Genomic DNA, 18,405 nt, shown 5'->3' with positions numbered 1-18,405 from the left:
GGCATGGAGACTACCCTTAAGACTAGTTTGTTTGCTGGGAGTTGGTGGTACACGCCTTTAATCCCAGCACTCGGGAGGCAGAGGCAGGCAGATCTCTGTGAGTTCAAGGCCAGCCTGATCTCCAGAGCGAGTGCCAGGATAGGCTCCAAAGTTACATAGAGAAACCCTGTCTCGAAAAGCCTCCCCCCCAAAAAAAAGAGTAGTTTGTTCAACCCTGTACAATAGGGAAACTTCCAGAGGCACCACCATCCCTGACTTCAAGCTCTATTACAGAGCTATAGTCCTGAAAACATCTTGGTATTGGCACAAAAATAGACAGGTAGACCAATGGAATCAAACTGAAAACCCTGATATTAACCCACATACCTACCGACACCTGATTTTTGACAAAGAAGCTAAAGCTATACAATGGAATAAAGAAAGCATCTTCAACAAATGGTGCTGGCATAACTGGATGCTGGCTGTAGCACAGACCCTGAAATTGACAATTAATAAATGGGACCTCCTGAAACTGAGAAGCTTCTGTAAGGCAAAGGACACAGTCAGCAAGACAAAACAGCAGCCCACAGAGGGCTGATCTCCAAAATTTACAAAGAACTCAAGAAGCTAGTTCCAAAACACCAAATAATCCAGTTAAAAAGTAGGGTACAGAGCTAAATAGAGAATTCTCAATAGAGGAATCTAAAATGGCTGAAAGACACATAAGAAAGTGCTCAACATCCTTAGCCATCAGGGAAATGCAAATCAAAACAACTCTGAGATACCATCTTACGCCAGTCAGAATGGCTAAAATCAAAAACACCAATGATAACTTATGCTGGAGAGGATGTGGAGAAAGGGGAACACTCCTCCGCTGCTGGTGGGAATGCCAAGTCATACAGCCACTTTGGAAATCAGTATGGTGATTCCTCAGGAAAATGGGAATCATACTACCACAAAATCCAGCAATTCCACTCCTAGGCATATACCCAAAAGAAGAACATTCATACAACAAAGACATCTGTTCAACTATGTTCATAAGAGCATTATTTGTAATAGCCAGAACCTGGAAGCAGCCTAGATGCCCCTCAACTGAAGAATGGATACAGAAAATATGGTACATTTACACAATGGAGTGTTACTCAGCGGAAAAAAAAAAAAAACAATGGAATCTTGAAATTTGCAGGAAAATGGATGGAACTAGAAGAAACCTTTCTGAGCAAGGTAACCGAGTCCCAAAAAAACAAACATGGTATGCACTCACTTATATATGGATTTCAGACATAGAGCAAAAGATTGCCAGCCTACAATCCACACAACTAGAGAACTTAGGCAGCAAGGAGGACTCTAAGAGAGACATACATGGTCCCCCAGAGAAGGGGAAAGGAACAAGATCTCCTGAGCAAATTGGGAGCATGGGAGGAGGGAAGAGGGAGCTAGGAAAATGAGAAGGGGAAAAGAGGGGGAGTGAGGAGGACATAAAGGAGCAGAAAGGTTGTGTAGGGTGAAGAATAGAGGAGAGCAAAATAAGAGATACCATCATAGAGGGAGCCAGTATAGGTTTAAAGAGAAATCAGGCACTAGGGAATTGTCTAGAGAGCTACAAGGATGATGCCAACTAACCATCTAAGCAACAGTGGAGAGGCTACCTTAAATGCCCTCCCCTGATAATGAGATTGATGACTAACTTATATGCCATCCTAGAGCCTTCATCCAGCAGCTGATGGAAGTAGAAGCAGATATCAAGAGCTAAACACTCAACTGAACTGGAATCCAGTTGCAGAGAAGGAGGAGTGATGAGCAAAGTGGACAAGACCAGGCTGGTGAAACCTGAAACCCACAGAAACAGCTGACCTGAACAAGTGGGAGCTCTTGCCCCCGAGACTGACTGATCACTGGGAAACCAGCATGGAACTGATCCAGAACCCATGAATGTGGATGTCTGTGAGGAGGCCTCAGAAATCTATGCGACCTCTTGTAGTAGACCAGTATGTATCCCTAGCATATGAATGGACTTTGGGAGCCCATTCCACATAGAGGGATACTCCCTCAGCCTAGACACACGGGATGGGGGCCCTAGTCTCTATCCCAAAGGATATGACGGACTCTGAAGACCCCCCCCAATGGAAGACCTCACTCTCCCTGGGGAGCAGAAATGGTATGGGATAGGTAGGGTGTTAGTGGGGGGCAGGAGAGGAGAGGTAGAAGGAACTGGGATTGACATGTAAAACAATTTTGTTTCTAATTTAAATAAAAATGGAGAAAAACCCAAAAATGGCTCCCTCTATTAAGGTATCTCTTTTGCTCTCCTCTATTTTTCCATTGGTATGTAAAATAAGATTGTTTTTAATTTAAGTAAAAATATATTTTTTAAAAAAGGAGTAGTTTGTTTCCCCAGGGAGACTCTCTTGGAGAAAAATAACAGAATTTTCATTTGCAAGTAATTGCCAATTGGAGATAGCTTCTGTGTCAGGACTGGAGGCATGTGTCCATCTCTACATTCAACTGTAGGACCCCATCAGATGCAGTTCCCTGCAGGCCCTGTGCATGCTGCCTCTGGCCCTGTGTCTTCATATGGAGCACAGGAAACTCTTAATCTGACTTCTGACCTTCAGGTATACAGACAGTAAACTTGTATCTTAAGCTACTAACTTTATACTGATATGTTACAGTAATAGTAGAAAGATGATATAAAAGTTTTTCTCAGTGACTCCATTTGCTCTCATCAACTACTGCACTAGATCTGTGAATGGCAGCTCCCCTGGCCTGAGTGAATAATTATAGGAACACTGAGTATTGTTTGAAAGTAAAACAACTCTTGTCTCAAATTTTATGGTTCCATCTACTTTCATGTCCTACACAGCATCCATTGTCTCATAAGCTGCACTGATCTTTAAAAGCATTTTTTTTTTGTTTTTCCAGACACAGTTAGTCTGTGTGTAGCTCTAGGTGTACTGGAACTTGCTCTGTAGACCAGGCTGGCCTCAAACTCATAGAGATCTGCCTGACTCTGCAGGGATCAAAGGCGAGCGCCACCACTGCCCAACTTTAGAAACCGATTTGACGGGGGCAGTCTCCGTGTGCATGATGAGGTGCATGTATGAGGGCCAGAGGACAACTTTTGTGATCTGGTTCTTGTCTTTTACTTTGTTGAGGCAGGGTCCCTCTTGTTTCCAATGCTGCACCGTATGAATTCCATGCTACCAAAATTCTGGACAACTGTTTCTTATTTTATTAGAAAGAAAATTATTTTACATGTCAATCTCAGGTCCCTCTCCCTCCCCTCCTTCCCCCCAACTAATGCCCTATCTATCACATACCCTCTCTGCTCCCCAGGGAGGGTGAGGCCTTCCATAGGAGGTCTTCAAAAGTCTGTCATACTCTTTGGGATAGGGCCTAGGCCAAAACCCTTGTGTCTAGGCTCAGGGACTATCCCTCCATGTGGGATGGGCTCCTAAAGTCCATTCCTATGGTAACGATAAGTACTGATCCACTACAAGAGGCCCCATAGATTTCCAAGGTCTCCTCACTGACACCCACATTCAGGGGGTCTGTATCATTCCCTGCTGGTTTCCAAGCTATCAGTCTGGGGACCAAGAGTTTTCCCTTGTTCGGGTCAGCTGTTTCTGTGGGTTTCATCAGTCTGGTATGGACCCCTTTGCTCATCAGTCCTCCTTCTCTGCATCTGGATTTCAGTTCAGTTCAAGGTTTAGCTGTGGGGGTCTGCTTCTACTTCCACCAGCTGCTGGATGAAGGCTATACGATGGCATATGAATTAGTCATCAATCTCATTATCAGGAGAGGGCATTTAAGGTAGCCTCTCCTCTGTTGCTTAGATTGTTAGTTGGTGTCATCTTTGTAGCTCTCCAGACATTTCCCTAGTGCCTGATATCTTTGAACTTATAATGTCTCCCTCTATTATATTATCTCTTACCTTGCTCTCTTCTGTTCTGCCCCCAAATCAACCTCCCTGTCCCATCATGTCTTCCAAACCCCTCCTCTTCTCCCCTTCTCATTCTCCTAGTAACCTCTCCCTTCCCCCCATGCTCCCAATTTGCTCGAGAGATCTTGTCCCTTTCCCTTTCTCCAGGGGACCATATATGTCTCTCTTAGGGTCCTCCTTGTGTACCAGCCTCTCCAGCAGCCTGGGCTGCAAGCTGGCAATCCTTTACTCTATGGACAACTGTTTCTAACTCCTATGTCTCCATTGGAGTTCTGAGATTGCAGATTTGCTCCATTGCATCTGACTTTGTTATGTGAGGTCCAGTGTTGAACTCAGGCCTCCAGATTAGTGCAACACATGTCTTTATCCACTTACCCATCTCCCCAGCATCCTGTGCTCTGATCTTTAGCTTCCAATCTTATAGTGATGTTTTTATTACTCCTTGCTGGAGATCTACCCCTTTAGTCAAGTATTGCTTGAATTCAAAGAAAATAATCTATTCAAGACCATATAATTAAAGATAATTTTGAGGGGGTTGGCAAACAGGTCTTACAGGGTACAATCACAAGGCAATAGTGTTTTTCTGTCATTGTCCATTCATAACAGCTCCCTGCATGTAATTATAGCTTTGAACAAAAACCTTAAGAAAGCTCCAAAATGCATTAAACAGGTTCAGAAATATTCTCCAGTCATTAGTACATTTGTAATCACAACAATTTGTATTGTATAATTAAAGTGTTCAATTGTAATATCATAGTTAAATTCCCAACTTCACAAAAGTTCTTTTGTCCCCTTTTGGGGCCTTGGAAAGCTGCAGAGCATCAAGGAACATCGTCAATGTTTTCTTTTTGGAATTGTAATAAGGCTGGCCAGAGTGAGAAGATAAAATGAAGTTCTCCCTTGATTGTAACTCAGCACTGGTTTCCTCTGTCCTTTGCTGAAGAACCATCATTGATTCTCTTGTGGGTGTTTTTTGTGGATTCCTGGATAGTTTGCCTATTGATAGGATGCAGTTGTACCCTCCTTGGGTCAGACTGAACCTAAGGGTTGCTATGCTGGAGTGTCTCAGCTTCTATACATTTCTGCTAAGTCATTCTCACCCCCAGAAGCAGTTCAGTTATCGGGGAACCCTCATGAAATGACCTGATCCCACGTTTCCACTGTACCTGCTATTAATTTCCCCAGAAATCACACCTCTTGCATAGAAGTCAGTAGAAGGGCAGGCATTTCACAAACATATCTTCTCCTCTTGGGTGTATGCTGCTTTGACTGTCTCTCCCTGTTGCCTGTTTGGGGGTTTTAGGAAGATATGAGATAGACCCCAAAGTAAGTTAAGAATTAGTATCACAAATTCTGGCTTTCATAACTCCTTTTAATGCCTCACAGCATCCTTCCTTCCCATGTGGTGATGACTGGTGTCTATTGGCACGGGGCCCCACTAAAGCTGTCAAAATCCATTTTGGCATCCTTTAACACATGAACACATATGGCTTTGATTGTCTTTTTCTTCTTAAGATTGGGTTAAAAATCCCAAGGGATCAGAAACAGAGTGGAGTTAATTCTTCTTGTCTGGCAGGTGATGATTAAGTACTTACAGATGAGAGAAAACAGAGGTAAAAGCTCTTCCCTAGAATGATGATAGATATCACACTGAGCAATCGTACATCAATTATTTTATTTCTAATGGAGCAGTGAACAAGCAGCCCTCAGGAAATACAGAGTCAAGATTGCTCAGGGACTCAGGCCATCTGCATCCCATACTCTTCTTAGTACCCTGCCTCCTCACTCTTCTTAGTCTCCACGTCTCCTCATCTTAATGTTGGAGTCATTCCAACATTCTCACAAAATCAGCTGGTCCCAGAGCATGAGTCCTCAGGATCCATTGCCTACTACTGAGATCTCTGGGAGCAAGTTTGGGCAAATTATGCCACATTGAGTACATAAGTTTAACTTAGCAGACACACTCAGGAGTCCCGAAATATTATATTTTATATGAATATATTTGCGTTTTAATAGACTATAAATTTAAAACTAAATGGAATAGTATTCTGTAGTTGGTTGGGTTTGGGGTTTTTGGTTTTGTTTTGTTTTTATTTGTTTGTTTTTCCTCTTTGGCTCTTTGAGGGGCCCACCACCCAGCTCCCAAATAAATACACACACATGGAGTCTTATTATTACTTATGAATGCCTGGCCCTAGCTTGGCTTGTTTCTAGCCAGCTTTTCTTAATGTAAATTAGGCCTTTTACCTTTTTCTATTTCTGTATATCTTTTCTTTCCTTCTTACTTCATGTCTGGCTGTGTGGCTGTATGACTGATCCCCAGTGTCATCCTCCTTCTTTTCTTGCTCCTCTATCTCCTTTTCCCACATTTGTCCTCTTATTTACTCTCTCTGCTTGCCAGCCCCTCCTATTCTTTATCCTGTTTGGCTATTGTCCATTCAGTCTTTATTAGACCATCAGGTGTTTTAGACAGGCAAATAACACAGCTTCACTGAGTTAAATGCAACATAAAAGAATTCCATAGTTTTGTTTATGTATTAGAATTAAATAACTTTTATAAGCTAATTCTGTATATATACAGCTTTAACTTTGATTTCATGTATGCATGTAACATGTTTTGATCAAACATGTTTTCCTTCCCAACTTTAGGTGCTCTTTTTTTCTTTTTTAAAAATTTAAATTAGAAACAAACTTGTTTTACATGTCAATCCCAGTTTTCTCTTCCCCTGCCTGCCGCTAACCCCCTATCCCATTCCCTTTCTGCTCCCAAGGTAAGGTGAGGCCTTCCATGGGGGATCTTCAAAGTCTGTTATATCATTTGGAGCAGGGCCTAGCCCCCCCCCCCATGTGTCTAGGCTGAGGGAGTATCCCTCTATGTGAAATGGGCTCCCAAAGTCCATTCCTATGCTAGGGATATGAACTGATCTACTACAAGAGGCCCCATAGATTGCAGAGGCCTCCTCACTGACACCCACATTCAGGGGGTCTGGATCAGTCCTATGCGGTTTTTTCAACCACAAGAATCTACTTAGTATTGCCAGTATGTGCATGGTATAGTGCCATCTACTGGAGCACCTTTCAGGGTGACATCCTTGAAAATTGACTCTCCATCTACCTGCCAGTCATCAACTGTCAATAGCTCCTCAGTTAGGGGTGGGAGTTCATGAACCACTTCAATCATCCATGCTGAGATTTTGTTCCTCTTGATCTTGTACAGGTTTTGCTAATGTAGTCACAGCTACTAGAATTTTGTGTGCGCAAAATCCTCCCTGTGTCCAGAAGACACCACTGCACTAGAGTCATCCACCACCTCTGGCTCTTACAGTATTTCCTCCCTCTCTTCTGCAATGATTCCTGAGCCTTGGCGGCAGTGGTGGGGCTTGATATTTAGAGCTGAGCACTCCACTATTTCTTATTCTCTGCACATTGACCAGTTGTGGGTCTCTGTATTAATCGTCATCTATTGTAAAAGGGTTCAGAGATGCACTGATCTATGCATATTATGTTATTGTTTGTGTGCATGCATGTGTGTGTGTGTGTGTGTGTGTGTGTGTGTGTGTGTGTGTGTGTGTGTTTCATGTAAGTGTGGGTGATTTGTGAATAAAGGTACATATGGATATGTGTGTAAGTCAAGTGTCCTCAAGTGCCTTTTTTTTCTTTTAGATAAGATCTCTCATTGGCCTGGAACTCTCCAAGTAATCTGGCCTGTCTTTACCTCCCCAGTCCTAGGATTATATGCATGTGCCAGCAACTCTCTCTCTCTCTCTCTCTCTCTCTCTCTCTCTCTCTCTCTCTCTCTCTCTCTCTGTGTGTGTGTGTGTGTGTGTGTGTGTGTGTGTGTGTGTGTGTGTGTGTGTGTGATTGCTGAGGATTGAACTCAGGTCCTCATGCTTGTAGAACAAACATTTTATTAACTAAGCTGCATGCTTGGCCCTATATTACATTTATCTGTAGAACATATATTGTTTCCTTTGGCAAGAAGTGAAAACTAAGCTGCAACACTTTCCTTCTATTTGTGTTACTTTCTGCCTGTGTATTTCTTACCTGCTACCCCTGAAATGGACACCCCATATGCTTCCACATGTCACCCCACACATTCTGGCATAGGGAACATTGTCATCTACATTTCCTTAAAAGAAAGCTGTAGAACTCCTTTGTGAAGTAAGGCTAGGGTGTATTGGCTAGGCTATAGTGGATTTTGTTGTTGTTTTGTAAAAAACACTGAACTTAACATAATGATGCCAAATGGCTCCTCCCTACAGCCACCACCACATAATCCATTCTCAGACCCACTGAAACTTTGATTATATACCATTTCTCTGCCTCTTTCAGTTATTGGATACTGTGCCAGCTTGAGGAATTGTGGGGGTAGTCAGACCAACAGCACTGTGCTATTCACCTGTCAGTATCACCATCATCCTTAGTGTCCTGCTTCTTCCCGGAGTTATAGATCTAGACTCCTTCTCATCCTGATGACCCCTCTCTTCCCCACCAAACTCTCCAGCTCAAGGGACACATGCTTCTCCTAAGAGTCAGTAGATCACAGTCTGGCATGCTGACCCACAGTTGCATGTGTGAGAGAAATAGAATTTGGAGTGATTTCTCCAAGGGAACAGAATTCACCTTACTTATTTGGCCCATAAATCACAAAAACAAGTAACTCATTGAAACCTAAAGTAAAAAATAGTCAGCTCTTCTTCAGCAAAATAGCAAGTGGTTTTTACTTAGGATTTAAAAGGAACAAAGAAAGAGGGAAAAGAATATTATAACCCATAATATGATTTTTCCTCAAGGGTGTGGGTTACTTGGAGGAAATTAAATAAGCCATTCTAGTCCATTGTTCTGCTCTAGCTGTGAAGTGCTTCCTACTGTGAACACCATTTCCCAATTGTTGCCTGTCAGAAATACTTAGCAGCTCTGGGCCCCAGATTGCATGGATTGAGTTGCAGTGTGGGGAACGATGTTGGCGGTGTTACCATTTTAAAATAGACAACCTCCAATGACATTTCTCTTCCAGGATGGTTTCTCTGATCACACATTTCATGCATTGATAGAATATTTTAAAATCTCTCCCTCAAAAAATCAATGGACATTTTGCAACAGATGAGAAAAGTGGGCTATATGAAAATCAGAAAGGGAGAATCAACCGTGAGAGCCAAGAACAGTCTAGAGGCTAATTGACTTTAGTGTTTCTAAAATGTTTCTTCCTTCACCAAGTTTGATTATGAGGCCCAGTTTCTTGCTCATACAAATCAGATGGCCAGTAGAAACTGCTTATGAAGCTGTCAGCTGGATGGTTTGCTGCTGTTGGAAAACACTTGATTGGGGTTTTCTCTGTGGTCTGAAGCCTTCTTCTGAGTTGTTTCACTCTGCCCTGGAGGCCCAAAGAACATTTGCCAACACACCACACACATTTCCTCTCAAAAGAAAAGTGTCTCTGTTTAAGTCTGTGCTTTGCACATTGTGTAAATCTGTTTGTTTTTCTCTCTTCCAGAAGCTGCAAAGAATCGATCCTGCTCACCGTCATTCAGCCTTACCCTGTAAGTGTTCTGTGAGCAAAAGTGCCACTCAGTGTCCTTGAGCTTCTGGTCTCCTCAACCCACTCAATGAAAGCCACCGGGATGAATAACAGTGGAGACAAATAACATGTGTTCACACTGCAAGCTTAAAATTCTTGATCATTTCTATTGTGTTCTGTGCTACCAAAAGCATTCATTGGAGTGAAAAGTACTGCACTTCCCTAAATATCCTAAAAGACAATCAGCTATGCAGGCCTGTGAGCATTCCACATCTGCAACTAATACAAAACCTAAGACTTTCTTATTTGCCAGTTTCCGAATCACAAGTCTCATGGGAATATCTAATTACAGGAAGTTGTGTGAAAGTTTTATTCTTGTCCCCATCTAATTATTTTGGTAGAGAACTGGATAATTAAGCCTGATTCAAAGGAGGCATGAGAGGGATACCACTGTCAAGATTCGAGTTCAGATTCCTTGGTTAGGAGAAAGGAATTGATTATGATCATACTATATTGCTTTTGCTCTTATGGCTTTTGGTTTGTTTGTATGTATGTCTGTCTGTTTGTTTGTGACACAGTTTCATGTATCTCAGGCTGGTCTAAACTTGCTAAGTAGCCAAAGGATGTCCTTGAACTTCTGATCCTGTGATTACTGACATTCATCACTACACCCAGTTAATGAAGTACTGAGAATTGAATCCATGGCCTTGCCCATGCTAGCCAAGCACTCTACCAACTGAAATACACATTTTACAAACAGTTTTATGATGGTATAATCTTCATGGTGTGCAATCCACTCATCTTACATTTGCAAGGCAAATGTCTTTGGACAACATAGTGAAGTATGCAGTCACCAACACAGTCAAGTTTCAGAATGCTCTATCACCCCTCCTCACTCCCTGATACCCATGCCCAGTTAATCCCTGTTACCACCATCCACCCCAAGCAACTGCTAATTTTTTCTGTTTCTGCAGGCTTGTTGTCACCTATTCACAAGATACCAAGGAAAATGGTTTTATGGCCAGCCACCTTGTTGGGCCTTTATAGAGAATCTAACACACATAGATTCCATGTTTATTCCTCACATAGTAAGATGTATATTCCAAGTTCAGTGTGATGTTGGTTGCTATTTTTACTCCAATCTCTCAAATTTACCTGAATTTTCCTCTTTACTTTGGAATGTCTTAAAAACATATGATCAGAATCTTTATCACTCCAGGTTGATTTTTTTCATTGTGTACTGTCGTCTTAGCCCATGCAGAAAGGAGAGAGTAAAACTAAAAAGAGGCATTTGACATTCAAGTTCAAAGGGAAGCTAATAAGTTAGGGTTAGAGTTGAAGGGTTAGCTCTTCTGTCCAGCCAAGACTTCATGACTTGTTGGTGCAGAAATATTCCTTACCCTCAGTTAAACAAGGTACTTTATGCATTTTTTGTTTGAATTAGAAACAAGATTGTTTTGCATGTCAATCCCAGTTCCCACTCCCTCCCCTCCTCCCCTACCACCCCCCAACTAATACCCTACCTACCTTATATCCCTTCTGCTCCCCAGGGAGGGTGAGGCCTTCCATAGGGGGGTCATCAGAGTCTATCATATCCTTTGGGATAGGGCCTAGGACCACCCCCAAGTGTCTTGGCTCAGGGAGTATCCTTGTATGTGGATTGGGCTCCCAAAGTCCACACATATGCTAGGGATAAGTACTGAACTACTACAGGAGATCCCATAGATTTCTGAGGTCTCCTCACTGAAACCCACTTTCCTGGATTCTGGATCAGTCCCATGCTGGTATCCCAGCTGGGTCTAGGGACGAAGAGCTCTCCATTGTTCAGGGCAGCTGTTTCTGTGGTTTCATCAGCCTGGTCTGGACCCCTTTCCCTATCCCTCATCCTTCTCTGCATCTGGATTCCAACTCAGTTCAGTGATTAGTTGTGGGTATCTGCTTCTACTTCCACCAGCTGCTGGAGGAAGGCTATCAGGTGGCATATAAGTCACTCATCAATCTCATCATCAGGGGAGGGCATTTAAGGTAGCCTCTCCTCTGTTGCTTAGATTGTTAGCTGGTGTCATCTTTGTAGATCTCCAGACATTTCCCTAGTGCCTGATTTCTCTGTAAACCTAAAATGTCTCCCTCTATTATGGTATCTCCATTCTTGTTTTCTTCTATTGTTCTCCCGCCTCAGCCCTTTTGCTCCCTCATGTCCTCCTCACCCCTCCTCTTCTCTCCTTCTCCTTCTCCTAGCTCCTTCCGCCTCTTCCTGTGCTCCCAATTTGCTCAGGAGATCATGTCCCTTTCGCCTTCTCCAGGGGACCATGTATGTCTCTCTTACAGTCATCCTTGTTTACTAGCTTCTCTGGCAATGTCAATTGTAGGCTGGTATTACTTTGCTCTATGTCTACAATCCACATATGAGTGAGTATATACCACATTTGTCTTTTTTGTGATTGGGTTACCTCACTCAAAATGGTTTCTTCTAGTCCATCCATTTTCCTGAAAATTTCAAGATTCCATTTTTTCTGCTGAGTAATACTCCACTGTGTAAATGTACCACATTTTCTCTATCCATTCTTCAGGTGAGGGGCATCTAGGTTGCTTCCAGGTTCTGACTATTACAAATAGTGCTGTTATGAACATCGTTGAACAGATGTCCTTGTTGTATGAGTGTGCATCTTTTGGGTATATGCCTAAGAGTGGAATTGTTGGATCTTGTGGTAGATTGATTCCCATTTTCCTGAGGAGTCGCCATACTGATTTCTAAAGTGGCTGTACAAGTTGGCACTCCCCCCAGCAGTGGAGGAGTGTCCCCTTTCTCCACATCCTCTCCAGCATAAACTATCATTGGTGTTTTTTATTTTAGCCATTCTAACAAGAGTAAGATGGTATCTCAGAGTTGTTTTGATTTGCATTTCCCTGATGGCTCAGGATTAAACAAGGTACTTTGATCTGATAATCTAAATTGTTTTCCAGAGTCCAGTGGCTGCTTTTCTACATTGAAACAATGTTTAGGCATGTCATTCAGAAGGGAATGACACACTCATTGTCAAGAGCCACTCTTCAACTCCATTCTTTCTCTAGCCAATTATTGCAAGTGAATTCCCATCTTGAAATCCCCTTCCTTCCTGAGATGCTAAGCATGTTTTCCACTCCTCCTAGCCCATCTGGACAGCCAAATCCTCACATCTTTCAACGTTCAGCCCTGATTCTAAGTGCTGCCAGGGAGTTTCAGGTCCTGACACTGCCAACATTTGGCCTGAAGAGTTTCCTGCATATTAGAGGATGCTTGCAAACACCTCTGATGTCTGCTCAACAGATTCCAATTGCACCCTTTCCCCAAGTTGTGCCAACCAAAAGTATCTGCAGGCATTGCTAAGTGTCCCTTCAAAATAAAACTGTCCCCAGTAGAGAGCCACTGTACTGCCTTAAAACCCCTCCTTACTGTTCCTTTCCCTCTTCCCTTCCATGGGTGTACATACTCTGAAGCTACTGAAATAGGTATACTAGATAGACAGAGAAGAGCAGATGGCAGAAAAGACTGTAATGCTTTTTACTTGTATCTTTTTATTGGGATTTTCCTTCGAGCTTGCTTCTTTAAAAAATACAATCTGGGTATAGCCTGTAATCTCAGCACTTGGGAGGCTGAAGTAACAAGGTTGCTGCAAGTTTGAGTCCTGCCTGGACTACATTAGTGAGTTCCAGACCAGCCTGGCCTACAAAGCGAGACCCTGTTTTAAAACAAAATAAACAAACAAGGAAAAATGGGGTTTAATTTGTCCTAAACAAGATACACTTGAAAAGTACAAATAACCCAGCTAAACAAGAGAAGGTCTATAGATTCTGCTTCTATCTGAGAAAAATCTATAAATTTCATGTCTATTAGAGCACTTCCATTTCTTTTGGAACTGGCTAACAAGAAATGCTTAAGCTGCTTTGCCTTGCTACCTCTTGATGAGCTCCAATAAGGTGTGTCCCATATACCCGAGGGAAGCTAAGCCTTCCTCCTGGGAATCCTGCCACTATGTTTCCTGAGTAGCTCATGGTTTCACAGTAGAAGCTGTATCCTCTGCTAAGCATGGCAGTCGAACTTCCAGTATAGTACACCAGGGAGTCTTTACCTGGTGGCCCTTTCTGGCTGATACTCGTGAAGCATGCTGAATGTGCTGAGGTATCACTCCTGGAGGGAAAAATTTTGTTTTCTTCATGATGATGGTCAGTCCAATACATCCATAAGACAGGACATGGGAAAGAAACAGGGAAACACCATTGTTACAATCACAAATCTCACTATCTATCAAGAGTTGAAGCACATGAAGGGGAGCCTCAAGAGAGGGGGTTCAACCTAGTAGGTGAGGAGAAGAAAGAGAGAAGACCTGTGGAAAAGTACATTTATTGAAGGTGGGAGTGAAAAAACACACACACAAGTTACGGAGAGATGGGTCTGATTGAATGTGCCTGTGATCCTAGCACCCTGGACACCAACACAGGAAAACCAAAAGTTCAAGGCCAGTCAAGATAATACTTAGCAAGATCCTGTCAAAGAGAAAGGAGTAGGGAGGAGAGGGGGAGGAGAAAAAGAAATCTTGTAAGATGTTACATTAGTATTTTTAAACATCAATAGGTCAGCATTGGATATGAAGGTGAATTTGCAGTTGGACCGCCTCATCACGGTGGTGTTCCTAGCTTCCAGCTTCCTAGACTGGGTACTCAGAGCCTGTTTGTTGGAATGCCGACACGTCAGGAAAACAAAAGCTTCAAGATTTATATGAGTAGCCATTCAGTTAGTGATTGCAAGAGTTGGCTGATAAATATGCCACCTGCCTCTGTCCTTTGAACAATGTAACTCCAGGGTATGTGGTCAGCTTTGCTTTCCAGAGATTCTCAGCAGGAATAAGTTCTAGTTGACTACAGTGGTGCCTTGCTTAACAGTGACAACTCCATTCCCCTTTTCCCTCTTCCTGTCTCCTTTTCCCACCCACCTGCATGTATCTCTTAGAAACACCCCCCAGACTAGCTCCCAGCCTTGTCTTAGTATCTGCTTTATGGGGATTGCAAAACAAGCCCCTTAGTGTCTATAGGTTACTCGAAGGCTACATGGGCTGCAATTTCAGAGCCATATTGTGCAGTTTCAGAACTCAGTCATACTACATTTTTATTTTTTTACTCGATTTTACTTATATATAGGTATGTGAGCCTGTTTGTGTGTATGCAGTACTCAAGGATGACAAAAGAGGACATCGGATCCCTGGAACTTGACTAACAAGTGGTTGTAATCTTCCAGATGTGGGTGCTGGGAACTGAATTAGGATCCTCTGCAAAAGGAGCAAGTAACTCTTAGCCACTAAGCCATCTCTCCAAACCCTTTATTTGTGTATTTTTTTCAAGCACTATTCTGCTCATTTCTAAAAGCCTCAGAAGAATATTCACTATACTATGACCATCTTAGCCATAGCAAATTTGAAAAATAATTCAGGAATTGATGGGGGACATGAGAGAGTTAAAATCAATGAACAGCAGGAGAATCTCCTCATTCTAAATGTTAATGGCTTGTCATTTCTGCCACCTGATATAAAAGGCTTCCGATCAACATCTATAGCTGCTGATAGCTAATTCATCAGGATTCTGAGCAATTTACAGTATATATACTTTGACTAACAAAGAGAATTGTGAGCTACAACTGTGTTTTTAATTGGTTTGCACTATCCCATCCACCTGAAACTCTAGCCACCAGAGTAAGCAAGCCACCGTGATGTCAATTCTCATTAGATAGCCTTCTTGAAGACTTCTTTTGCTTTTATCATCAAAAAGTAGTTTAATAGTTCTGAGGTGTTTTGATTTTTTCTTTTGTTTTATTCTTATGGATGTTTTCCCTGTGATATGTCTGCGTACCACATGCATGTATGCAGTGCTCATGGAGGCCACAGAAGAGGGCATCAGATTCCCTAGAACTGAAGTTAGAGATGGTTGTTAGCTGCCATGTGGGTTCTGAGAATTGAACCCATTTTCTCTAGAAGAGCAGTTACTGATCTTAACGGATGAACCATCTCTACAGCTCCCCAAAAAAGTCATTTTAAGTGTGTATTAATGTATAAGACACTTGCCAATCCAGAACAAGAAAAAATGTACCTATGTTCGATTTTTCAGGCTTTTTATTCCAAGTCTGTTGAGTTCAAATTTCTATTTTGATCATCTTACATTCCTATGTTGGCCAGTAGTATATGGCTTAATATATTAAAGAGACTACCCAGTGTATGCATGCTAAAATTACAAAGAAAAGAGAAACATCCCCAGCATAACACATCATGCTCTCTACAGTCATTTACTGTAGATCTGTAGCTTAGTTATGTTTCTAAAACTGCCATGAAGACCGCAACCAAAAGAAACTTAGAGAGGAACGTATTTATTTCATCCTACACTTCCATATCACAGTCCATCACTGATGGAAGTCAGGGCATAAACTCAAACAGGGCAGGAACCTGAAGGCAGGAACTAAAGCAGAAGCTACAGAAGAATGTTGCTTACTGACTTCATGGCTTATTCAGCATGCTTTTTTTTATTCAACCCAGAATCACCAGAGATGGCACCAACCACAGTGGGCTGGGCCCTCCCAAATCAATTATCAATGAGGAAAATGGACCACAGGCTTCTCTGGAGACACTTTCTCAATTTAGGGTGCTCTTCCCAGACAACTCTAGCTTGCATCAAGTTAACAGAAAAATGACCAGGACAAGATATCTATGAGACAACTTAAAGGATAAAAGGTTTAGTTTGGCTTACAGTTTCAAAGGTTTCTTCTGCAGGTCTCAGCCCATTGATTCTGGGCCCATGGCAGTGGTAGTATGTAGCAGAGGAAGAAACTGTTCACATCAGGGCAAACAGGAAGCAGACAGAGAGGATGGCCCAGAAACCAGGTCAAACCTTCAAAGGCACACCCCCAATGTATTGGGTCCTTTTCCTGTTGCTGAGACAAAAGAAAGCAAGCAAAGAACGGCATGTCTCATCTCACATTTTGAAGATACAGATCATCATGGTGTCAGGAGCTTGAGACAATTTGTCTCACTGTATCCACAAGACAGTAAGCAAAGAGATGAATGTTGTTGTACAGCTCACTTTCGTCTCTGTCTCTTTTTATTCAGTCCAAAACCACAACTCATGGCATTATATTGCCCACAGTTGTGGTGAATCGTTTGCACAAGGTTTGTCTCCTAGGTGACTCCAGAGCCTTTCGTATTATAACAAGCAATATTTAATCCTTGTATACAGTGGCCTGTTTCCTCAATCTATTACCTAAGTTTCTGTCACCTCCTAAAATATTAATGCTAGTTAGGGCCAAATGTTCAAGGCATGAGCCTATGGGGGAATTTTCATATTCAAACCATAACATAGACAAATCATGCTGTTTTCAATGTAGCTGAGTAACATCACTTTGTTTCTAAACTCATATAATAAAATGGTACACATCTCCAAACTCAGTTCTGATACATATACCTTTTATTGAATTATGTAGAACATTCTAGAAAATATAGTAAATTATTAAATTTAAAATACAGGATGCACAGAGAAGTCAAAATTGAGTATATGGTACCTTGAATGAATTGAACATTTTATTACCAAACAATGCGAAAGAATTCATGCACGATTTGTGACATCTCAGTCATGTCAGTTCTGGTATCTTTATTGTAGCCACTTCACTTGTGCTAAACTCATTGTGCCAACATAAATCCTGCCACTCAGAATCATTAAGAGAGAATAATGTTTTTCCTTCAGCTAAATAAAATGGCATTTCAAAAGCAAATGAACTCACCACTGTATGATTTGGTTGTTAATCATCACAAAATTTGGCCTATGATTACACAGGCACCATTATCATATGGCTCCAGCGCCACAGTATGACTTCTAAAACTCACAAAGAGCTTGCTAAACACTGACATCTTTTGAGGGGCACTCATTAAGAGTTGTTTCAGAGGTTTTTTGTTTGTTTGTTTTTAAGAGGACAGCCATTCTCTTTAAAATGGCTTGTATAAGTGGGAGAACTGAAATTTCAGAACAAAAATCATCTGTCTGTCAAGTTTTCTAAGATACTGTTCATAGTTCAGATAGGTTCAGAAAGGTGTACAGGGGAATGTTAGAAACAATATCTCCTAGCATAGTTCTGCAAACCTGTAATTCCAGTGCCAAAAAAGTGATCCAGAAGGATTACAAGCCAAGGCTATCTTGAACTACATTTCCAATTTCAAGCCCTGGGAATTCATAGCAAAACTTTGTCTCACAAACAAACAAAAATAGTATTCTCCCAATATTAAGATAAAATCTCTGCCCCCAAACATATATATTTGTCATTGCATATTCTCAACTATGTTTTATATTATAATAAAATACACACACAAAACATAAAGTATGCCATCTTTAACTTTACAATTCAGTAATATTAAATACATCCATGATATATTAAGCATCATTGTTATCTCATTGTAAAATCTTCTCATCACTGGTAGAGGAAATCCCATATCTATTTAACTTTTATTCCTCCTTTTGCTTCTGCACCTGTTCCAAACTTTCTGTCTCTTCTTTTCTGTTCTGGCTGCTTCACAGAAATATAATTCTATAACATCTGATTTTTTCTGTATGATTTCATTCATGCCATGTTTCCAAGATTTTAGTATCAATCAATATTCTATTGTATGGACATACCACATTCATATGTCCATTCCATCATGTTGTGTTTATTTATTTATTTAATTGATTAGCAGAATATGTATATTTGGCAAGGTTCGGAGTCCTTTAAATTTTATTTTTTTAGTGTTTAATTTTAAAAAGAGAAGTATGGGTTATGATCATCAGTTTGGGGGTCTTGAAATTAATATTATATACATCTGGCTAAGTCAGATGTAGATTCAAGGATCAATTACTAGAATGTGCTGTTCAAAAGTCTCAAATGCAAATCAGTCTGCAAACTAGTCAATTGCCAATATTT

The 18,405-nt window shown here is 41.4% G+C and overlaps 1 protein-coding gene across 1 annotated transcript in view; it reads left to right on the top strand.

Annotated features, from left to right (window-relative positions):
• The window catches only part of Frmpd4 (FERM and PDZ domain containing 4), a 240,555-nt gene that overhangs the window by 178,414 nt on the left and 43,736 nt on the right, over nucleotides 1-18,405 (top strand). Inside the window, exon 4 of the mRNA XM_027431846.2 lies at nucleotides 9,417-9,462. Within this exon, the coding sequence (XP_027287647.2) occupies nucleotides 9,417-9,462 (46 nt within the window). The remainder of the gene's footprint in view (nucleotides 1-9,416; nucleotides 9,463-18,405) is intronic.

This window comes from Cricetulus griseus, chromosome X (genome assembly GCF_003668045.3).
Source record: "Cricetulus griseus strain 17A/GY chromosome X, alternate assembly CriGri-PICRH-1.0, whole genome shotgun sequence".
Taxonomy (NCBI): domain Eukaryota; kingdom Metazoa; phylum Chordata; class Mammalia; order Rodentia; family Cricetidae; genus Cricetulus; species Cricetulus griseus.
The sequence above is the reverse complement of the archived record's forward strand: the minus strand, read 5'-3'. Positions and strand labels throughout refer to the sequence as shown.